The 24,810-nt window shown below is 35.6% G+C and overlaps 1 protein-coding gene and 1 long non-coding RNA gene across 4 annotated transcripts in view; one reads left to right on the top strand and one right to left on the bottom strand.

The window, feature by feature from the left end:
* The window catches only part of LOC141543285 (uncharacterized), a 184,907-nt gene extending 180,008 nt beyond the window's left edge, over positions 1–4,899 (top strand). Inside the window, exon 4 of the long non-coding RNA XR_012482401.1 lies at positions 4,784–4,899. This is a non-coding gene — a long non-coding RNA (uncharacterized LOC141543285). The remainder of the gene's footprint in view (positions 1–4,783) is intronic.
* Positions 541–4,837, bottom strand: GPR85 (G protein-coupled receptor 85). 3 transcript variants are annotated; one of them, XM_074268267.1, is made up of 3 exons: positions 4,699–4,837; positions 4,429–4,542; positions 541–3,197 (listed from the first exon to the last, which is right to left on the bottom strand). In XM_074268267.1, the coding sequence occupies exon 3, from the start codon at positions 3,024–3,026 to the stop codon at positions 1,914–1,916; it is 1,113 nt and encodes a 370-aa protein (XP_074124368.1). In that variant the 5' UTR covers positions 3,027–3,197; positions 4,429–4,542; positions 4,699–4,837; the 3' UTR covers positions 541–1,913. The 3 variants fall into 3 exon arrangements, with proteins under 3 accessions (XP_074124368.1, XP_074124369.1, XP_074124370.1); XM_074268268.1 differs by having other exon boundaries at positions 541–3,177; XM_074268269.1 differs by lacking the exon at positions 4,429–4,542 and having other exon boundaries at positions 4,699–4,823.
* Positions 4,900–24,810: the final 19,911 nt, after the last annotated feature.

Raw genomic sequence — 24,810 nt, 5'->3', positions numbered from 1 at the left:
ATTATCATGAACTTTTCTGAATTTTAGTGATGTCTTTTGTTTTTTCCTTATATTTAAATGAGTTTTGTGGATACAAAAATACTATACAACAAAAGGGGCCAGCACCACATTATTTCTAGTTATATTGCCAGAAAATGATTTAAATTTGTCAGATATTTACTGTAGATTGTGCTTCTTATAGGCTGCAAATTCATGGTACTAAACTGTAACTACTTTTCACAATTAAAATATGGTGCTTATTTGTTGGTTTGCACCTTCAAATAAAAATGGCCTTTTAAAGAACAAGAATAAGGGTTGATTATGCTAAACCCTACAACAATGTAATTGAAGATATTATTTATCAGATTTGTGCTCCCCATCATTCATATATTTTATACTTTGAAAGTATGACAACTACAGAAAATAATAAACACACCTACAATCTCCCTAGTTTGTGCTTCCTAACAAAACTTTTTTTAAGGTAAATTTTTAAAGGTAAATTGGAAAAAAAAAAAAAAGTAAAATTTTATTCCAAGAAAATTAACAGGCTACACAGGTAAATTTTGGCAAATGCAACTTTATATTGAAATTCACACATCTGTATCTTAAAGAATGAGACTCACAGACTCTAATGTATTTCTAAAATACCAGAAATCATATTATAAGCTTTCACAAGTTAAAACTTAAATAATTTAAAACGACCAATACACCCAATGTGCAGAAAGTATAAACAAGACTGTGCCTTCAGTAGAATAAATGCTCCACAAATTGTGCAAGATATCATACTAAGCTGCGGTCTCCCCATGACAGCTGACTCAAAATATAAACATACATCAACTGCCTGTGTTTCTCAGAACAAACTAGAATGGGCAGCACACCTTAAAAAAAAAAAAAAATAAATAAATAAAAATAAAGATTCACATTTATCCCAATGATGTGCACCCTAATTTTTCAAACCATGGGAGAAAAAGGAAAGAGAGGATTAAGTGATCTTTCATGCACTCCCAGATGACTGACCAGAATTACGGATTCAATTTTCCTTGCCTATTTGCTCCAATGATAAATAAAATGGAATATACTAGATAACCCTTTAAGGCAACATGTGTTTGGTCTGTATTATTCTGACTGCTCAATTAAGACTCGATATTACCATTAATGTTGCCTACCAGACAGATATCTAGTATTTGCAAAATAGAAAATGAATTGAGTAAACCTTTTTACCAAATCAACAAAAAACTACATAACAGAGTCCAGTGCTAGTAATTTTACCAGTAAGAAAAATGGCATTTAGAAACAGTAACATATTTGAGGGTGGGGGTGGGGCGGGAAGTAAACTCAAAGTGGAACCAAAATCCTGCTTTTGGAATGGTCCCCAAAACTTACAAGGCAAACAGATTTTTAAGTGTGATAATCCAATAATGCATGGCACATCTTTAGTTGATTACAGTACTTTAAGTCCCCCAGTAATTAGTCTTTGCAAAAACAATAAGAGTATGAAATGTTTCAAAGTCTTCAAACTTCTAAAATTAGTTTTTTTTTTAATCAACACATTTACCTCATGTCAACTTAATTTATTAAGATGTCCAATGCTAATCTTTTTTGATGGTCTTATCTTATGTAGTGATATACACAGCATTTAGCACTGATACTTAGCACCTGCTACTTTCAGGATCTAGATTTCAACCACATTGAGAAATTTAGGGCAGTGGTTCAGTCCTTTCTTAATTACAAACCTTCACCAATGGTCAGCAGGAACGCTTTTAGATTTAAAATTGGATTATAGGTGAACTAATGCAAAGACTGCAGAATGTTGCCCAAATCCTTACAACTGCTGATCCCATTCTTGCTTTTCTTCTCAAGATATGGCTACAGGCCACAATTGCTTAGCAGAGAAGGGTAGTGTTTCACAAGGCTAAAGATTTACAGATGCTCCCTCATATAACACAGTAAGGTTCCCTTGGTAACCTGGATTTTCTGCAGTAAAGAAGGGTTGTGCTGAAACAGCGCCTCAGCTCCCTGTTGGAGAAAATGCAGACAAAAGGATTGATTCCTGCTTGGGCAAAACTCATCCAGACAGCTGCTGTTAGAAATCCCCCTGGAACTACGGGCCCTCTTGCAAAAACTCTCCAGTAACAGGCCACCAGGTAGGGGCCCCACAAGGCGAGGAAGAGGAAAGTCATGATGTAGAACATTCTGCTGATTCTCTTTTCCATTTTGAACTCGTCTAAGACCAGCAGCCTTCTTCTGCCTGTGGTGTTTGCATTTTGCCTAATGCCCAACAGGGTGGGTGGTGTGGGACCCCTTCCAAATCCTGCCAGCCAATTAGCAGCTGCTTGACCGCTGGCTCCTGGGCCATGAAAAGTCCAGTTCTGGCTGACTGCTGCTACAAACTGGACTGGCTTCATTTTCCTTCGATCGTGGACAAAAAATATCAGCTTGAGGTAGACAAGCTGTGTGGCTAGGAGTATGAGGGCAAGGAGCAGCATAAATCCCAAGGAATCATTAGCCCTGAAGGAACGATGTTGAAAGGTGCATTGATCCTCCTCCCTAATGAATGAATAAGTGCCCACATCTAAAACTGGGGGGAATGCCATGGCTACAGAGAGGGTCCACACCATACAGATGACCGCCAGACAAGTCCAAAAGGTCAGCCTTTTTGTATAGAAGCGGTGGTGAGCTATAGCTAGGTACCTGGTGACGCTGATGCAGAACAGCATGAAAGCAGTGTGGAAGCAGGACAAAACCCCCAGGAAGGCGATCACTTTGCAAGTCAGAGTCCCATAAGTCCAGGTAGAGCCATTTTTAACAGAGGTGAATACAAATGGGAAACAAATTGCAGATCTGAGAATATCTGAGCAGCAAAGATCCAACAGGAAGTAGTAAGGAGCTCTATGCAAGGTCTTATCTTTGACTAGCAAAATGGAGATCAGAAGGTTACCCACCACGCTGACTCCTATTATGAAACCCAGGGAAGTCAGTTTCAGAAAGGCGGTTAAAGGAGAGAGATTTTGCAAAATGTTGTCAGCTGCATGGCTATAGTTCGCCATAGATGGATGGATGCTAAGGATATTGCCTCAGTCAAGTCTCATGATCTATATATAAGAACAAGGAAGAAATAGATCCATACATCTTACTGCCACTGTAATCCACAAAAAAGAACTGATTTGGTGTCTAGTCATACATCCTCTTTTCTTCCATCTGATTTGCCATTAGAATATCTGAAAAAAAATTGAGCTATCAGTTCTTAAGTTAACAAGCAATGATGTCAAAAAGTACTAACGTTAAGCCATTAATTTATGGGAAAGCAAATGAAGTTGTAAAATGTAGTACTCTTTTTTTTTGTTTTACATGCTGTGATTTTTTTTTTTGGGGGGGAGGCAAACATTTGAGGTACCTAGGTATCAGCTGCATGCTAGTGTTCGGTTTGCTTGAGATTTCAAAGGATTGGCTTTGTTTATGATTTCTTAGGTAATCTAGTTCAGAAATGGTCTCTGTGTTATGGAAAAGGTACATTTTACTTAAATACCTTTGAGATATTAAAAATGAAAAATTCCTAATTTTAAATGGTGTCAACCTAGGAATTAATCACGGCATGTAAAATTAAACCTACTGAGACTGCCAATATAAAAGACACGGAGAGAAAGGAGCTTTATCTCCGTATGTCTGAGGTCTTAATATTTGTCAGTGTTTTACAGATAGCTACTCTGTTGATATGGATCACACCCAAAGAACCCCTGCAAAATTTATGTATTTTAAGCAAAGCCCTTCAAGCACACGAATCAGAAACAATCGTTTCTACATATTGTCTAGGCAGAAGAGTATTGCTCTTCCTCCTAAACCATGATTTCATCCATTAGAATTTAGAATGAATAGAGACCGGTCCTAGGAGGACACAAGAGTGATGTGATTTAGTCTTTTGTCGTTCCCCTCCCCCATCCCCTCCCCCACCTTTTTGGCGAGAATTTTTTTTCTCTTTTAAACCCACAAGATTCTTAGTTATGATTAATGTAAATATTGGCTAAGGAAACACACCCAGAGGAATAAAGCACTTCCCTTTGTAAGCCTCGGCCGCCCGGGTTCAAATGCATATCTCGGGTAATTAAGCCTCTCCCATTTACACCGCTATCCCCAGCTCCAAACAACAAGTAGCTATATTTTAAAGCAAAAAGCAGATCATCTACGGGGTACCCAGATGCTGGGTTTGGGGCCATGCCAGGGAAGCCAGGTTTTTCAGTGATTCCCCCCACTAAAAGCGTGCTCCCTCTGCTACTCTTCTACCGCCCAGACTAAGCCACCAAAAACCCTGACAAAAGCTGCGTCGGACGGTTTTAATTTCCCCACTGGCGTGTGCTCGGGTAAACACCGACAGCACCGGGCACATTACGAAACCCGAAATCCGCCAGCCCTGGATTTAGACTAGGTACATGCACATGCACACACGGTACATACACGGAGATGGAAGAGAAATCGCTTCTGTGTTGCAAGGGAGCAGTTCTTGGTGGTTCGCAGCCCAGTTTCCCTCAGTCGTGAAATGCTCTCCAGACAAGGAGCTCCCAATAAGCCCTGTTGAAGATGCATTGTCTGTGTGTACTTCCATTATGCAGTTTATTGTCAAAAACCACAGGGAGGTATCTCTGCCCGTGAACCTGCAGCTCCATCACCATCGAACCCCCCCTCCCCACCAACCCCCCCAACTTAACTAAGAACATATCCTCCTACCTGTTGGTATTGGATATCCCGACAGACTATAGCTTCTTCTTTCTATAAATTGCTGATTTTTTTTTTTTTTTTTTTTTTGCCTTAGTACCTTGACTGAGGATCTAGTCAGTGGCTCCAACAGCGCCTGCGCGTTGGAGCCTCCTTGAGCTACTAGCCTCGTCCTCCCCTGTCGCAGCGGCACAATCTCTCCCAGTAACGCAGGAGCCCCAGCAGCGGCAGCACCAGCAGCAGCAGCAGCAGGGGCAGCAGCACCAGCAGCAGAAATAGCAGCAGCAGCAGAAACAGCAGAGGTGGCGGCAGCAGCAGCAGCAGCACGAGCAGCAGCAGAGGCAGCAGCCACCGCCTCAATGAGGGCAGCCGCAGCAGCAAACCGTTATCATTGCTAGCGGGATTTATCGAGGATCCTGTCCGGTCCTCCTGGGAATAGAAAGGATCTGGCCCCTCTTGTTGTGGCTTCTGAACTTTTTCTTTGCCTTCATTCAGAGTGAGGGCCTGGGAAGAACTCATTATGCTCTTCTCTCCTTCCCCATCACCGCACTGTAGTACTTTGCAATGCATTAGGTCCTGCGACCAGTGCCCGTCCCCTTCCTCCCCAGCTTCCCTGCACTCCTCCTCCCTTCTTCCTCCTCCCCTTCCCCCCTCCCGATTTTTTTTTTCTCTCTTTCCTTCTTTGGGTATCAGAGCTTCTCTTAGTTTCTTTCTCAAATGATTCCCAAGCTGATCCTTGAATTTGCAAGCTAGCAGAAAGAGTAGTATATATAGAGAGGGGAGCGGGGAAAAAACATAATTTTATTTTAATTGGGAAGAAGGGAAATCGGTTAGCACAAGTTACCCCTGTCCTTGTTAATCATCTGTATACGCAGATATGTATATTACTTGGAAGAAACTGAACACACCCCGCCCCCCGCCCTCCTGCCAAGCCGCATAACATATGGTACCCATTCTACCTTGATAAATATGACTAAAATGAACAGCCTTGGGAAGATTTTGAAATGGCATTTCTTTCTCCTTCTGGAGATAAATATGCTTCCCCCTTTTTCTTCCTTTTCTTTTTTCTTTTTCTTTCTTTCTTTTTTGGCTCTCTTGAAAGTACAGTTGTTGTATGTGAGAAAGCTTTCCCCGCCTTTGTGAATACAGATGAAGAATACCAGAAGATAAGAAACAAAGTTACAGCTACCTAAGGTTATGATGAGATCACAGAAACTGCATAATCGGACATTTAGGTGCAACTAAGGTTCCCGAAGCTATGCATTTCCTTATTCACCATTTCCCAGGTATACTTTGTTTCTTAGATATCACAATATTTTTAAACAACAACAAAGAACCCCATCGGACATACTTTCATTAATTCCCACTGCAAACCGTCTGCCTCTCTTCCTGCATGCTTATTGCTTTATAATATTCTGCTAATGAAACACAGAAAAAAATAAAGATCTTCTCTACGGTAATAATTTGATCTCTAGGCAGCTATAAAATAGCTCTTTGCTGGGTGGTGAGACAGTGACATTCGGGAGAACTCAGGCCAATCAGCGCACAGATAATGTGAGTTGATTTGCATATCACATTCCTATTGGATACACTGCAGTAAAGGTTTCTCTCCCCCTCCCCACCCCTTAAAGCTTAAAAATGAATACTTCACTTCATGATGTCACAGCCATTACACAAAGCCCTATATTGGTAAGATGACGATGATGTAACACTTTTATGATTGCGCTTGGATTTTCTCATCTTATTAAATGCATGGGGAATATTTGACCTAAAAAAGACATACAGCCTGTTGTTTTGGAGTCCAGTTATTGTAAAAACATCACAATAAGCCTAAAAAAATGTTAGAAGAACCTGGAGACATTTTTATTAAAAAAAAAAAAAAAAAAAAAAACAACAGCAACAAACGCCCCTCCCCTCAAATGGCTTAAGAGTATTATGTATTCTCTCTCTCTTTTGTGGAGATATGTTGTAAATTCACATTTTGTGAAAATGTAAATGATCACACTTCAACTTACATACTTTATCCTTTGTAGTTCAAAACACCTTTAGTATAGTCAATATGGTTTTTATATCCATGGAAATTAAACAGGAAATCAAGAATCTTTCCCCAAGGGATTCACTGTTGGCCTAATAGTGTAGGGGGCATCTTTGCAAAGTTGATTAGCTTTCTTAGGCACTTAAGGTTGATAGGCTAGGAGAGGAAAACAAAAACAAAAAACAATTTTGAAGTGGCCTAAAAAAGATTAAAAAAAAAAAAAAAAAAGCATTTCACTAAGGGAGAACTTTAAATGCCCTCCTCAAAAATGAGTCTCTAATGCATGTGTTAAAATTTCACAATTCCAGGTATTACTATGAAGAGTACTTTAGTTCAGTAACCTATTAACTATTAACATCAAGGGAGGCATAAAATGGAAAGGAGAAAAGTGAGAAACTTAGGCTGCCCAAGGGAATATAAATGGGATTTAAGACTTAGGAAAATACAGACATTAAGACTTCATATGTGCAATTTCTTCCAATTTTCGCTTTTTTTTTGGTTTATTTATTTTTTGTTGTTGTTGATTTGCTGAGACAATTGGGGTTGAGTGACTTGTCCAGGGTCACACAGACAGGAAATATTAAATGTCTGAGGTCAAATTTGAACTCAGGTCCGCCTGAATTCAGGGCTGTTGATCTATCCATTACATCAATTAGCTGCCCCAATTTCTTTCATTTTCAGATGAGGAAACAGTGTCAGAGAGATTGAGGTAATTGCCCAGAGACAATTATGTAGGGAATGAGTGGAGGAATTGGGATAGGAACCCAAGGTCTTTGATTCTCAATCTAGCAGGCTTTTCTACCTCACCCAAATTTTAAATTTGTAAAATATTTAATCACTGGGCATGTGGCTAAACCTGTATGGATCTCAGTTTCTTCATCTCTAAAATGAGAGATTGAACCAGATGAATATTAAGGTCCCTTCCAGCCCTAGATTGATGATCTAATAATGCTTTTACCAAACCTGGTGCTCAAAAATAATAACAAGGCTACAAGGGTGAGTAATTTATATAAAATGGAAAAGAATTGGAACTATTCATTGAGTGATTCTCTCCATCTATGCCTCAATTTCTCCAGCTGTTAAACTAGAACATCATCTTTGTATTTTCTAAAAGGGGCTAAAGAAATTAATGAAATATTTTCTGTGTGTCCATTAACCCTAATGGACTTATCCTGCCTAAAGAAATGCTATATTTTTTTTTTTAATGACACTTCTTAAAGATGGGTTAAATGGGCTGGTGGGGGGGGGACCCACAACCAACCAACTAAAACCTTGAGGGATGGGGTACAAAAAAAAACCCAACCAACTAATCAAAACTTTGGTTTGGAAGATTTTAGAGTTTGATATTTTGATATAATGGAACAGTTGTTATATTGAACATGATTCAGGAAGGGTGATGTATTTTGCTTGATTTGTTGTTTTTTTTTTTTGTAATAAATATGTAGGTAGAATTTCAGCACGAAAAACAAGTTAGCATTTTGTAGATAATAGAACAACAATTCAAATTTTTGCCAAGTGATTCACAGTCCCATGATATGGGAATAACAGAGATTTGGACTGTGCTTTATTTGTATGAAAAGGTGCATCAGAAAATGAAATATTCTTAGAATGTGTTGAGAATCATAGGCCATAAAGAAACATTTTAATAAATAACTTTTACCTTTTTCAGTTGTTCTCAAATCTACCTCAATTATCCAGCTCTAAAAGATAAAAATGTCTTTGTTCTCAGTTCTTGCCAAAACCTCACAGAGATATTTAAGAAGTCATCATTGGTAATATGCTTGAGTTAACTTGTATTTACCAGTTCTTTGGGTCACTTGCAATTTTCATTATTCTGAGATTATGATGGTTTGTTATACATAGCCATTAAAAAAAAAAAAAAAACAAAAACCTGACACTTAAGAAATGTACTTTTATAGCAGCAAGTAGTTTAAAGTTATTAAAATCTTTGAATTCCATATTTTTGCAAAAGCAACTAAGATCAGAATATTCAATTTTGGATTCATCTGGTTGTATAGCTGAAGATACTAGTTATGTGGTAGTGGAAAAATCACTCAACATCTCACCCAGTCTGTAATATCACTGATGAAGGGAATCCTCTCCACTTACTAATTACTAAATTTTCTACCAATTTCTTTTCTTTTAACATTTCTGACCTCAGGTCCCTGAGTCTAGAATTATACAATTATGATAAGAGGCTTTGGTCAGGTCTTCCCTACTATTTTTCTATTATACTACTATCTCTCTGCTTCTCTATCTCTCTGTCTCTCACAAGTATTATACACACATATACATATGCATATGTACATAAACAACCAAAATGAAATTTTCATCTACTCTTTTTTCCTAATTTGGATGGTTATATGCTAGTTTCTTTTGAATTGCTATGGATTTCAGTGAGAATGCTTCTTAGGTCTCTAGTATAATGTGATTTTTGAAAAGAAAAATTTGAAGAATCTTATCAAAAAAGACAATCCTCTGTATATGACATTCTCCTTTGTTCTAACCAGTTGATGATCTAACTCATATAAACAGCTGATTCTAAATTGACTGCTATACCATAACCATCATTTCCTATTGATTAAAATAGAGTCATATTCATCTGTGTATGTTTTTGTTCAGTGATTAACAAGAGTAATAGCTTCTGAAATGAAAATAGTACCTCTTGTATTTATATAGTGTCTGTCACTTTTGGAGGCCTTTAAAATGGGGTGAATCTCAGTCTCCCTTGGGGGTTTAAAATTGGGGCCTTGTCTAAAATGAAAATGAGGATTTTTCCCCCACTAATGGCTTACAAATCATTTAGTTTTCATAAAGAAATCCCAGTGTGACAGAATATCTTTGATTCTTCATCCTTCAATGCAAGTATTTGATCAGAATATATATGATCATCAGAAATGATAATGCTGCTGTTAGTAACTATGTTGGAGAGACAAAACTGGTGAAATAATGAGCATATGTATATTTATATTCTTTGAATGATTGGAAAACAAGATATCCTGTGCTGGGGGATGAGTCCAGAAAGAATGCTATACTAATTGACTAATTAAATATTTGGGTTAATTTTGAGTAATATATATATATGCATATTATCTATTTGTACCTACAGATATAGATGTTTAATTGACTGAATATTTGGGTTAATATATACATATTCACATATATAAAATGAATTTATCTCTGTATATATGTTTACACATATACATAGACTTCTACTTTTCAATAAACTGAAATATAGTGAAATATATAGCTAGAATATAGTGATTATATATGTATATATGTATGTGTGTACATATAGATATATGTCATATATCTCTATATATCACATAATAAAGATCTTTGACGGATCTTTGATGTTTCACAAAGTATTTCAGGGTTATCATGAGAGAAAGAACTGTGTAAAAAAGTCTAGAGTTCATCTACTTCTAATGTTTACTAACTCTGTGACACTGGGTTAGGCATTCATCAGTTTCCTATATGTAAAATTGGATAATAATCCTTATAATGAAGGAAATTCTTATATTCCTATGCCAAGCCCTTGGTAGGAGGATGCTGTTATGAAACTCTTTTGCAAATCTTAAAGTATTATATAAGTATGACTTATTATTTTTCATTATCTAATTATTTTATATATAATTTATTTTATTTTATATATAATCATATAAACATATAATAAAATAATTTTATATATAATTTATATTATTTTACACATAATTTATTATTTAATTTTTATCTTTTTTTCAGATGAGAAGAAAAAAAAATGGTCAAGATACAAATGGTACTGGAAAAAGACATCATCCTGAGATTTTTTTTTTATGTTATTTATTCCTCCCTGGATTTTCCTCTTGCCTCTATGGACTTCTCCCCCATGTCATGGCAACTTTCTTATCTTGATTGATCTTTTGATTGGTCTGTTCCTCCCAGAACTTCCATTTTTGGGAGAGCATCCAGGCTAACCACATTCTCCTAGGGAGAAATCTATGGGAGAATCTTCTAACTCTATGGATTTTCTCCATGGATACCTTATCCCCTAACTTTCATGCTACTCTCAACTGCTTTTTTCATTCTTTGTTTCTCATCTTATCACATTTAGAAGACAAGCTTCTTGAGGGTAGATAAGGACTATCTTTCTCTCTGCTTATATTTATATTCTTAAGGCTTAGCACAGTCCTGTAATAAATAACACTTAATAAATGCTTGTAAACTTCTTGTTATTAACTATATTTAACAGTCTATGAAATGTTACATTCATGGATAAAATAACTTTTTTTGGTACTTAAAATTTAGGATGTCAGATCATTCTCTGCAGACTCACTGAAACCATCTTAGGGCAATAATAGTAGAAGACTGAATTAATTAATTAATTAGATTAATTAATCTATCAACCAATAAGTATTTATTAAGTTTCCATGGTATACCACATCTTTTTTTCTACATTATATTGCATTTGTCTTCTAAGTCTTTACATTTTGAAAGATTTTTGTTCCATGTTACTTGGAGATTATAAGTATTTTGTATAACAACATGAAATGTTTTTAAATTTTTATGAATCAATGTTATCTGAATGATTATGAGCAACAATATGTTATGTAATCATGACCTGATTCTAGTGCAGTTTGTTGATTAAGTTTCTATGGTATTTTTAGTATGTGGATTTCTCATCTATCAGTCTATGGAAGATAATAAACTACCTGATAATGACTTGCTAGGTTTCTGGTAGGTGATAGATTTTTAAAGTCTGGAGTGATGTATTATATGATTTCTGCCTTTTCTTGCATAATCTACATTGATCGCTAAATTCAGGCTCCTTACAGATAACTCTGGTTATTTAATGCTAGTGATTTAGTCTTGACTTGTCATCATAAATTCTTCTGTTTCTAATTCAGATCGTCAGGTTTCAATCATTGGTTTGAAGATTCTTGTCAATGTATTATTGACTGAATACACATGGCTACTATTCATGGTTGCCCTTTTGATTCCATTCTTGGAACTTTATTATTTTATAGGCTCCATTAGGAGAGAAAAAATAACTTTTGCATATATTCTGGGTATACAAATCTATTGATTTGTACCTGTTATAAGCTTTTAATATTGCTTGGTGAAGAAATGTCTTTGTGTTCCAAAAGTATTTTTCTAGTTTTTCCCCCTCATTAATCTAAGAATACTTATCAATCTTTTTTTTTTCTCCTTTTTGATATCAACATATTAATTTTTCTATAGTTGTGCATTGAAGTGATGGGTCCTGTGTTTTATTACTGTTGTTACTATTCTTCAGGCTTCTATTAGGATATGTTAGGATAGCAAGGACAATTTCTAAACCTGTCCTTTTAAAAACTATGTATAATGATATTTTGTAGTTGTTGATTGCTTTAAACATATCCTCTTGATTTAGCTTTGATTTCAGAATGAATTCATCAAGTCTTTTAACATATCTACCTATAGCCTTCTCCTTGTTATTTTTATATACTTAATGTGTCTTGGTTGGAGAAGACCAAAGTATATTCAAGTATTAACTTCATTCTTTGACTCAATCTGAATTCTGGATTTAAGCTCAAATCCTTTAGTTTCTGTTTTTCTTTCATGTACATTAAGAACTTTAGCCTTATCAAGTCCAAATGATATTTGGATATTATTAGAGAAATAAGCTATGAGATGAAAGAGGTATTTGATTAATATATAGTCATATTTTATATAATCATATCATATATAAACATATAATCATATCAAATTAACATATAATTTGGTGAAGCCATATAACTTGACATAAGTAATATATATAAAAAGTTAATTTGATATTTTGGTTTGACTCAATGTGGAAGCCATATTTAAAACATGATAATGTATTTTGGTTTAGACTGTTCCTGAAATTCTACATTTTATGAGTTGTTCTTGGCATTATTGTGTTGGTGATATGTTTTAAATAGATAACACAGATCATAGATTTAGAATTGTAAAAATCTTAGAGACACATAAATCCAACTGCTTTTATTTCACAAGTGAGGAAAGCCTCTGTGGCCCAGAGAAGTCAATAACTTGTCTAACATCAAAATAAGGGAGAGAAGTGGGTTTTGACAGGCTCTCTCTCACTCCATATCTAGTATTTCTTCCATCATTCTATAGTCTTGGACAATTTTCCATGTGGACATTAACTACCTTAGCATTCTCATTAAACTTGGCTCTATTTTGCATATTTTGTAATTTTATTTTTTTGTAGTTTTATATTCATAGCCTACTTATAAATAAGACATAAATGTAGAACTGAGTCAAGGTTTTGCAGTAGTCAATGAAAAATGTTATAGTGCTTGGGAAATGGTGAAAAACACTTTGGCTGATACTCCCTTCCTCCTGCTTCCCCACCTCGTGTAGGCAAAGATTATATACTTAAAGACTAAGTGTTAGGATTACTAAGTGAGAACTAAGGTTGTCTGGATGGTGACAAGGTGAGAATTCAGGTTTTCTGGACAATTACAAGGTGAGAACTCAGGTTGACTTGATAGAGGGGGCAAGCTCATTGGCTGGGGTGGTTCTTCCCAGAAGCCCTTGCATTATCCCACGCCCATTCTCTGGGAGGATAAAAAGAGACAGCACTGGGTGCAGAGAGCAGATCGGCCTGGAGAAGGATAAGAGCTGGAGGAGATTCAGAGCCAGGATTCAAGAAGAAAGACTCTGAATTGCATCAGGCTTGACGGGGCTCTCTGCAGGAAGGGAAGTCACTTCTTTGGACAAGAGTTAACAGCAACTGCCTGGAGACAACGGTTCGTTACAGGAAGAAGAATCTATCTGAGAGATTTGAGTAGAAGACACAGCAGATCTCTTCCCAGAGAGTGATCCGACAGCTTCTAGAGACGACAGCTCGTTACAACTAAGTATTATGCCCATCTTCTACCCTCGAATCTCTTGCTAGATGTGCACAATTAAGTTAAGCTCTGTATATCAACATTTCTCATTCTTCAATCTTTATTAGGAAATTTAGAAAATACTCTTTTTTTTTTTTTAAATTAAAGCTTCTAATTTTCAAAATATATGCACAGGTAATTTTCAACATTCACTCTTGTAAAACTTTGTGTTCCAAAATATTGTTCCCTCCCTTCCCCCCACCTTAGAGGGCAATTTATCCAATATATGTTAAACATGTGCAGTTCCTCTATACATATTTCCACAATTATCATGCTACACATGAAAAATCAAATCAAAAGGAAAAAAAAATGAGAAAGAAAACAAAATGCAAGCAAACAACAACAAAAAGTGATATTATGTTTTGAAACACACTTAGTCCTCTCTCTGAATCTCTCCATCACAAGATCATTGGAATTGGCCTGAATCACCTCCTTGTTGAAAAGAGTCCATCAGAATTGATCATTGTATAGTCTTCTTGCTGCCATGTATAATGATCTCCTGGTTCTGCTCATTTCACTTAGCATCAGTTCATATAAGTCTCTCCAGGCTTCTCTGAAATCATTCTGCTTATAGTTTCTTACAGAACAATAATATTCCATAACTTATTCAGTCATTCTCCAATTGATGGGCATCCACTCAGTTTCCAATTTCTAGCCACTACAAACATTTTTACACATGTGGGTCTCTTTTCCTCCTTTAAGATCTCTTTGGGATATAAGTCCAATAGTAACACTGCTGGGTCAAAGGGTATACACAGTTTGATAGCTTTTTGAGCATAGTTCCAAATTGCTCTCCAGAATGGTTGGATCATTTCACAGTTCCACCAACAATGTATCATTGTCCCAGTTTTCCTACACTCCCTCCAACATTCATCATTATTTTTTCTTGTCATCTTAGTCAATCTGAGAGATGTGTAGTGGTATTTCAAAGTTGTCTTAATTTGTATTTATCTGCTGAATAGTGCTTTGGAGCATTTTTGCATGTGATTAGAAATGGTTTTAACTTCTTCATCTGAAAATTGTGTGTTTATGTCCTTTGACCATTTATCAATTGGAAAATGGCTTGAATTCCCATAAATTTGAATAAATTCTCTATATACTTTAGAAATGAAGCCTTTATCAGAACTCTTGGATGTAAGATTTTTTTCCCCAGTTTATTGCTTCCCTTCTAATCTTGTCTGCATTGGATTTGTTTGTACCAAACCTTTTTAACTTAATATAATTGAAATTATCCAGTTTTGCATTCCATAATGTATTCTAGTTCTTCTTTGGCCACAAATTTTCTTCCTTCTCCACAGATCTGAAAGGTAGACTATCCTTTGTTCTTCTAATTTGCTTATGTCCAAATCATGAAACCATTTAGACTTTATCTTGGATAGGATGTTAGATGTGGGTCAGTACCTAGTTTCTGCCATACTAATTTCCAATTTTCCCAGCAACTTTTTGTCAAATACTGAGTTCTTATCCCAGAAGCTGGGGCCTTTGGGTTTATCAAACATTAGATTACTATTGTCATTGACTATTTTGTCCTGTGAATCTAATCTATTCAGATGATTGACTGTTCTATTTCTTAGCCAATACCAAATGGTTTTTGATAACCATTGCTTTATAATAGTTTTAGGTCTGCAACAGCCAAGCCACCTTCATAGAAAATACTCTTTATTTTCTTGGTCTTAACTGCACTACTATCATTCTCTTTGTATTAGAGGACTGTCTCCTATTGCTGCCAGTCAGCTCATTTTCTAAATAAATTTGAGTCCAAAGGGACTCTGGATCTTCAGCCATAGTTCAAAAACTATTGCACACATTTCACTCTGGAAACTACCCAACTTTATACTGGAGGGAAATGAGGTCTATAGACCAAGATTGTTCCTTGTTGGCATCAGATCTTCAGTCTCTCTTTGTGAGTAATAAGAGTTCCGTTAACTATTATCAGCCCAAACCCTCTTGAACTTATTATAAAGTTCTTGACAGCTTGTTCAATTTTAATTATTGAATAATAAATTGATTCTTATGCCCCTGACACTTTTTGGCATATACTTTCTGCTTCTTGACCAATATGTCATTTTCTTATAAGTTCTTAAAGATTTCTCTGTGATAGAAAGATCATCAACATCATCAACTTCATCATTATCATCATCTTATGGGTAACCATTATATTGTATAATATCGTAGGAAAGAATTCTGCTATGTTGCTTGGTTTTCTGGTGTAAAATAATAACATATTTAAATAGTACTTAAAGTTTTGCAAAGTGACTTAATTCCATTATTTCATTTGAGATCACAAGACCCCTGTGAAGTAGACACTACAAACATTATCAACTCCATTTTACAGATGAGGAAACTGAGGCTGACAGTTTAATTATTTTCTTATAGTCCCATAGCTAGCAAATGTCAGAAATGGCAGTGTATTCATACCTTAATATATAAAATATAAATGTGATATCATCATCCTAATAATTAAATGATAACAACTAGAGAGTAATATATGGAATTTGGTTTTTCATAATTCCATGAGGAAGTTATCAACAATCATTTTTACTTGGCCAGAGATCAATTCTTTAAAAATTGTCCCTATTAAAAGTTTGCTTGATAACACTGGAAATTTGTTATGTCCACTGTGATATTGAATATCATCATGATTTTTTTATTCATCAGTCAGCCAATATGCATTTATTAACTGCCTACTATATGCCAAGCACTGTGATAAGTGTTGGAGATACAAAGTTTAAAAAAAATTATTTGCTCTCCTCGAACCCACAATCTTATGGGGGAAGTTGGAGATAACATACATGCAACAGTGAATGTAGGCATGAACTTGAAGTCAGAGACACCTCAGTTCAAGCCCTGTCTTTGATATATGCTAGCTTTGAAAAGTTGAGTACAAAGAAGATACTGAATTCCATTCACCTTAAAATCCCTTATGTGAAGGTAATCATAAGTCTAGTCTTATTTACATGGTGAAGGATATGATTTATTTATTTCTTATATTAATAATCATTTATTGAATTGGGACCAGGATTTTTTTTTTCTTCAGAAACCTGTAGTTTGTTCAGTTTCTGAAAAATATCATTTATGGATGAGATTGTCCAAATCTCTGGGATAAGCAGAAGATCCCTCCAATTAGAGAATTTTTCAAAGAATTTAATCTAATCCTGATAAAGTCCTACCTATTGTGTTCTGGTCTGACATGTCAATGTTTAAAGTCATGTCACCTGGCCCTTTTTAGAATAGATTCACGTCTTATTATAATATTCATTCTCTCATTACTTGTTGGCCAATCATAGTGAATTGTCATCCTTAGGAACATCCATTCTTTCAAGGTTATATAAGTATTGATTGAGTTCCATAAAGCATTCAATTGTCCCTGATCCCTTTTATTAATTATCTGCTGGCATGATTAATAAAATGATTAGTTGCCCCAAAACTGTCCCTTGAAATTTTTATGTCACAATAAATAGCATCTCCAACTTAGTGTTTCTCTTTTTTCTGTCTTTCTTCCTCTCTCTTCACATCCACACAAATATATATTATATATAAATATGCATACACACACATATATGTGTATATTTAGAATAATGCTATGACTAATTTGCAGAGAAGATTTTGGTTGAAATTGGTAAAAGAAATGTCCTCAACTGGGAATTCCTCATACCAAGGAAATCAAGGTTCTAGTCCCAGTCTGTCTTAATCCCTATATATATAGCATCTCTTTGCTTTTTTTTTTTTTTAATATTGTACTTTAAAGCTACTTTATAATAAATTAATGCCTTACATTCTGATCATGAGCAGAGCCAAGAGTAGATGGTTTAAGCTTTTAGCTCTTAACTCAGTGTCTAAATTCTCTCCCTTGTGACACATTAGCTGGTTCTTTTAACTGGCCATGAGATCACTGGATGGTTTATTACCAGAAAGGTAGAAAAGAATTTTCACTGTGTTCTGCAATGAATTATGCTTTACAATATCAAAAAATAGAGCATAATGACTGTGAATAGAAATTTAAAAATCATAAAATCATCGATGTTGTCAGTTCTGATTATCCAGTTTATAGATTATCTATTATTTTTTCCATTTCTGTCTCCTTTTTTCTGCTTTGGGCCATTTCTGCCAGAATGTGGAAAGATGGAAAGAAAATGAGTTGAAACATATATCAGCCACTTCAGTTATTTGATAGAAAGGATAGGTATAGGGTGATTTTAGTACTAAGTAAAATCAGAATTTATGGTTTAATCCACACATTTTATTTATCAAACAACCTCTCCTTTTTTCCATTATCATTTGTAAGTTATAGTTGACTGCGGGAAATTTGGTGAGATTTTTTTTTTTTTTTGGTTCAGATCTGTGGTATGGTATGAAGAACTACTAATATAGAATTAATAATAATCTATCTTCATCAATTCAGATTAGCAATTTGTGGACAACTTAATATTTTAGTGAATTGCTTGTGGTACTGACAAGTTAGATGACTCATCCATCATCACAGACATGTGATGTGACATGAGAAGCAGGACTTGAAACCAGACTGTTCCTGAGTTAACCTTAAACTTTTTAGTCAACATCCTATTTCTCATAGGAAGTTGCAAAATTTAAATAGGACTAATTCATCTGCTTATAGAATGAAAAAACAAAACAAAACAAAACAACTTATGGGCCAAGTACTTTTGAGGTCTATAAGATAGAAGGATGAAGAGAGTAGAGGTGAGAGGGCTTGTGATTCCTGGAATAAGGGATTTATCTGAATGACCAGTGCTTTCTTTGAATGACTTGGAAAACAAAAGCTGCAGCAGACTTGGAGAAGACAGGAATGAATGGCATTGGGTAGATACCATTTCATTGCACAGAATCTTTTTGAGGGTGGCTCCATGTTTTATCTGGTCCAAGGTCCCAGTAGTCTCTATTGGCAGACAATATTGATTTATAACAGTGGCTTCTGGCACTGTTATAGTTAATGGGTCATTAATCATTTTCACATGGTGCAGAGAAACTATAGAATACATTCATAATGAAAAATGTGAAGACTTTATTTTGGAATAGAGGATCAAAAATCCAAATGCCCCATATCTGTAAATAGATCCAATTTGTATTGCTGGATACTGCCCCATTGTGTCTTTGGGTCTGCTATCTGCTGTGTAAGAACAAAACAAGTAAATTAGTAGAGTTGAAAATGAATGAATAAAAAACTATTTATTAAGTAGGTACTTTGTGCCAAGCACTATGCTTAGACACTAATAAAACTACAAAGTATGCATTCTAAATAGGGAGACTCAACTAATATAGGGGAATACTGGCCAGAGAAAGAGATTTAATTTAGAGAATCACAGGACAGTGAAAAGAACCCTAAGAAAGTATGCCATGCTTTTTCCAGAAGTAATGGTATGTGTGATTACTAATAGTGCAGATGGCAAGATGTCCGGGATTTCCTAGAGAACGTTAAAGTGAGAGGTGAAACATGGTCTGGAACAGATATAATGGGCTGGACTTTGCAGCCACTTACTAATTAGGACAGCTCATCTATTTGGTGGGATTCCATAGCTGAGTGGATTAACTTCCCTGGATAGGAGATTTATGGTCTCTTCTGGTCTGGTTGGGAGGCTGCTGTGGGAACAGAGATGAATGATCTTACACTAAGCTTTTTGGTGCTTAGAGCACATGTTCTTCATGTAAAAGTTCTTAATCTTGCTGTTCACTCGTGTTCCACTTGATCCCATTTATGGTTTCTTGGCAAAGATACAGGAGTGGTTTGCCCTTCCTTCTCCAGATTATATTATAGATAAAGGAACGGAGGCAAACAGAGTTAAGGGACTTGCCCAGGATCAAACAACCAAGAAGTGTCTGAGGACAAATTTGAATTTAGGAAAATGAGTGAGTGCTTCTGATGTTAAGCCCATTGTTCTAATTATTGTTCCACCTAGCTGACCTTTTTAAATAATGATGGGGAGGTGATCCTGAGTTCTCTGAACATGGCATCCAAAGCAGGTTCTGACAAGTCCTGTCCAACAAAAAAGCTCTCAAGTAGAGAGTCTAGTGAAGGACTACACATCTATTGTTTGAGGACCAACCAACAAAATCTGGAGAGTCCCATTAGCAGAAAGGTTGATTACAAGCTGAGGAACTTTTCAGCTGCAGCTATTGTCAAAGATGATATGCTAAGTTGTGATCTCCTTGTGTAAGGTGTGAAAGGAGTATTTATACTAGCAAAATAATTGATCCTGGAAGTATTAAGGGGTGTATCTATTTGATGAAGTTATGAGAAAAGTGTACTAGCTGACCCTTTTATAATGTATAAAAATAATTGAGCAGTGATGACACAGTGCCAGTGTTAGACCTGATACTAAGAACTTATTCATCATTTTGGTGAAAACTCTGGATGTTTTCATGTTCTTGAGATAAAAGTTAAAGTGAAAGTTTAGGGTTAGACCAGAATCTCCTCAAGTTACTTTGGGAATTATGGATAGGGAAGAGTAAGAAAAGAAGTAGAAAGTACCATGACTGCTGTCATCTTGTCATTTTATCTTTTGTGATGTCTTGTTACATGAACGGGACATTGAACTTCTGACAACCATAGGCACTTTGATCCAAAACAATAATGATTAAGGCTTTTCTAGGGGATTTCTTCCAAAAGACATATACCTTTAGATAGATAAACAAATGTGTATCAGTGACTGATTTGCCCTTTGTTTAATTTTATCTTCTTCCTAAATGATGCTGTGGTACATTAGAAACAACACTATATTTAAGTTAGAAGAAAAGCTGGGTTTGAATCCCATTTCTAAAACTTCTTGTTTGACTGTGGGTAAATCATTTAACCCCTCTAAGTCCCAATTTCCTTATTTGGTCGTTTGGATAATTAACATCGATAGTACTTTCCTCAAAGAGTTATGATGAATGAGCTGTCATAAGAGTCTCACTCAATTCTGGAATCTTTACTACTCTAAGTTTAATGTGAGGTTTGTTTTGTTTTTTCACAGTCATAATTATGCACACCACCAGGCAAGAGCTGTAAGTAAAATAACAAAGCATTTAATCAATGCATAACAAAATACAATGATATAACAACAACAAGGGGGGAAGAACTGATTTTAGAAATAAGGGCAGATCAAGGGGGAAGATAATGTATTCAATTTTAGTCATGTGGAGTGTGAGATATGAATGGGGTATCTGGGTGGAGATGTACTGTAAAGTTCTTGAATTGTGAGGGTCTGGTCGTCTCTCAGTTGCAATCCTTCTCTGGGAGGAGGTTTCTTTTCTGTATAATCTTTTCCTCTATGAGCAGGTTTCTTGGGAGGCCTCTGGAGCCTCCAGCCAGCCTCTTCTTCTTCCTGAATCCTGGCTCTGAATCTGCTCCAGCTCCTGTCCTTCCCCAGTCCAGACTACTAGTCCAGGCCCAATGTTGCCTCTTTTATCCTTCCAGAGAATGGGTGTGGGATAGTGCAAGAGCTTCTGGGAAGAAGTACTCCAACCAATGAGCTTGCTTCTCTTAGAATCTGAGTCAGAGAGCTATCAAGTCAACCTGAGTTCTCACCTTGTAATTGTCCAGACAAACTGAATTCTCACCTTGTCATTGTCCAGGCAACCTGAGTTCTCACCTAGTAATCCTAATAAGGTACAATTAAAAAATGAGAGACTGGAGTTCTGTGGAGAAGTTGGAAGTGGGACTCATAATCATAATTAATTTGGAGGTCACAGGCATAAAACCTTTAATTGAAACCATCATTGAAGAAAATGTAAAAGAGAATAGAAGGGAGTTTTGAACTGAACTTTGGGGAATGCTCATTAAGTTCTAGGAGGGAAGAAAAGAACCAATGTAGGAGGGGGAATTGGAAAGAAAGAACACAGTACCTCAGAAATCACAAAAGGAAAAAAGATCAAGTTGGGTAACAGTTTTAAAAGTGACAGAAAAGTCAAGAGATATAAGACCTGAACAAAGGCCACTGAATTTGGCAAACAGAGGCCATTTGTAGTCTTAGAATAAATGTTTTTAATAGAGTAAACAGGACAGAAATCAGATTGCAAAAGGTTAAATGGTAAGTGAATAATAAGGACATGGAAGCAACAAATACAAGCTACTATTTCTAGAAGTTTGGCTCTGAAAGAGAAAGATGGAATGATGGCTTGAATGGTTAGAAGGGTCAAACTATTTTTTTTTTTTCAATTCGGGGAGATAGGAATCACACTACCATCCCCATCAACCTCCTTCCAATATGACACATTTAAATAATGACAGAATTCAAAAACAATTTTAGTTCAATCCACAAAATCTTTGAAGAACTGGCTTGACATATTTGGGTTGGTGATAATATTGATTTATAGCTCCACATCACAGTCCTGTTTTTAAAAATCTAACTACCTTCCACTTAAATTACTGATGGTTGCATTAAAAAAAAAAAAAAAAAAAATGAAAACTACTACCTAGCTTTGGCCTGCATAAAACCATTTTTATTCATAGATAATAAATAAACTTACAAAATAAATTATGTTACAATCATACAAAATATTATTTTTTAAAAAATAATTGGAAAAAACCCAGACAGTTATCCTACTTTACCAAAATATATACTTCTTAAAACAGGACATAGCCCTGGGGAACCCTGATCAGTTTAGTTTCCATCCCCCTAGATAAAATCGATAAGGAGTAAAAGAATAGCAACAGACAATGATACTGCACAATTTGCATATGAAAAGGTCAGGAAACTTATCTGGGGATAGGTGGTGGCTACGGATTACTTTGGCACTCTTTTTCTAGTGTCACAGCTCTTTTACTGATGTAGGAAAATATGAGAATTTTTAAAATTGGGGAACTGACCCTAGTGAGTCTATTAATAATGCAGAAATGATGATTTTTGCATTTATAAAGTGCTTAAAGGCTTGTAAAGTTCTTTAAATATCTTCAGTTATTTGATCTGCAAAGCAACCTGTGGGGAATGTTCAATTATTATCTGTGTTACAGATAAGGAAATAAGCTAGCAAAGATTAAGTGACTTGCTAGTAAGTATCTAAGGTAGTATTCAAATTTAGGGCTTTGTAAATCCAGGTCCACTTAGATTTTCACCTTTATCTTAGTTCTCTTGGAGAGTTCAGTGCAGGGGTTAAGGGAGAGAATTTCTCTCTCTTCCCCCTTCATTGGCAATGGCATCTTGAAATAGAATGAATTCTAATAGTAGAGTCTAGTCATGTTCAGTTGGCAGAAGTCAAAAGATCTGAGATTTTGTTTTGGAAATGGCAGTCCACAATGTTCAGACTTCAGTTTATTCTAGAGCAAGGGTTCTGTAACTCTCTGAAAATGTGAAGAGAGAAAGAAAGAAAGGAAGGAAGGAAGGGAGGAAGGGAGAGGAAAAGGGAGGGAGGGAGAAAGGGAAGGAGGGAGAAAGGAAGAAAGGAAGGAAGAAAGGAAGGAAGAAAGGAAGGAAGGAAGGAAGGAAGGAAGGAAGGAAGGAAGGAAGGAAGGAAGGAAGGAAGGAAGGAAGGAAGGAAGACCAATATCTCATCTAAGTCTAGAAATGGAAATGGTAGAGACCTTGGCCAAACACTAGAATCATATACCCAGTCTTCAAGCAGGCCCTGAGGGCTTGTGTTCTTTCCATTGGTGCTAGAGCTAAAAGTTGCTTTGGCCATAGATATTCCTGTGTGTGTACCTTTCTACTTGTGAACTCTATTTTTTCCCACTAATTTATATGTATTTTTGAGAGTGCTATAGGTTTATGGGAAAAAACTTTTTTTATTTTGTCATTTTAGTAAATGTTTTTAATTTGATCTAATAATTGTTGACTACTGAAAGATAAAACACATTAGTAGTTTGCGTTTTTAATTTTATGATTTATAATTTTAGGATTATGAACCTGCAGAGTACCTTGAACATGAAGTAACTATATGATTTTGGAAGATGAGATTAAAGGTATGATACATACAAACACACACATGTATACTATATACATATATATGTGTATATATATTTATGTATATGTATATATATACACACATAAAATATATACATACATATATACACGCACCTGACATTACACACACACACACACACACACATATATATATATATATACATATACATATATATGTATAATATATTTATATAAGTTACTAGAGTTTTAAAATATATTAAGATTTTGGAATACCTTTTGGGGTACTTGTAGCACTGTACAACATATATGTATCTATATATATTTAGATATGTATATTTGCATGTCTATGCTTATGTGTGTGGTATTAAAACTTAAAAACCCACTAAGACTTTTAGATACCCTATAATTGTAGCACCCACTTGTTCTACCCTCCCCAACTTGCATAGTTGTCTCATGGGAGAGTGTAAGTTACTCTCTGGTTCCATATTTCTAAAACCAAAGCTTGTAAGTATCTGTACATACATATATGCATGTATATATATTAATAAAACATCACATAATTAATTAAATGCAAGCATCTCATTAAATAATTATGACAAAACAAAGTTTTAAAACTTCAATACTTTCAGGTGACTAATGTGGATATTTCTCCCACCATCACAGATTGTAGCCTTTGTACACTGTCTCATCATGTGCAATTCTTTTCTTCTGTCTTTCAGAAAACTTGCCATAGAAGGTCTACTCACCCAATGCTCTGGAGGCCTTCTGCTTCTCTTAAGATAATCATGGAAAACAATTATTATTGTTTTTGTTGTTGTTCATTTGTGTCTGACTCTTTGTGACTCCATTTGGGATTTTCTTGACTAGGATACCGGAGTAGTTTGCTATTTCCTTTTCCTTTTCATTTGACAAATGAGGAAAGTGAGGCAAGCAGAGTTAGGTGACTTGTCCAAAGTCACACATTGATAAGTATCTGAGACCAGATCTGACCGAGGGAAGAAAAGTCTTCCAAACCCCATGCTCTACCCACTGTGCTACATAGCTACCCCAAATCTTTAAAATTTAAAAATTGCAGAAGGGTTAATGATCTGCATTAGTGAGGGGAGTTCTCCAAACCAGAATTCCCTCTCCTGATGAAATTCCTAGTCTAGAATAGAAAAACTAAAAGTAAAATCAAAACTAAGTATAGCACCAATACTCAGATTGTCTGTCTTTTAATCTCCTTTCTTGCTACAATGAGCTCCACAAAATATTACTCTCATACTTCATCCCTGTATGGAGATGAACCTGGGCTTTTAAAGGTAATGCCTGAGCAGAAGTTCTGGCAGATTCTATTGAA

Source organism: Sminthopsis crassicaudata, chromosome 5 (assembly GCF_048593235.1).
Source record: "Sminthopsis crassicaudata isolate SCR6 chromosome 5, ASM4859323v1, whole genome shotgun sequence".
Lineage (NCBI taxonomy): Eukaryota > Metazoa > Chordata > Mammalia > Dasyuromorphia > Dasyuridae > Sminthopsis > Sminthopsis crassicaudata.
Note: the sequence above shows the minus strand (reverse complement) of the source record. Positions and strands in the feature narration are given on the sequence as shown.

Coding starts and splice junctions, on each gene's coding strand:
- GPR85 (XM_074268267.1), bottom strand. CDS start 3,026: ATGGCGAACTATAGCCATGCAGCTGACAACATTTTGCAAAATCTCTCT.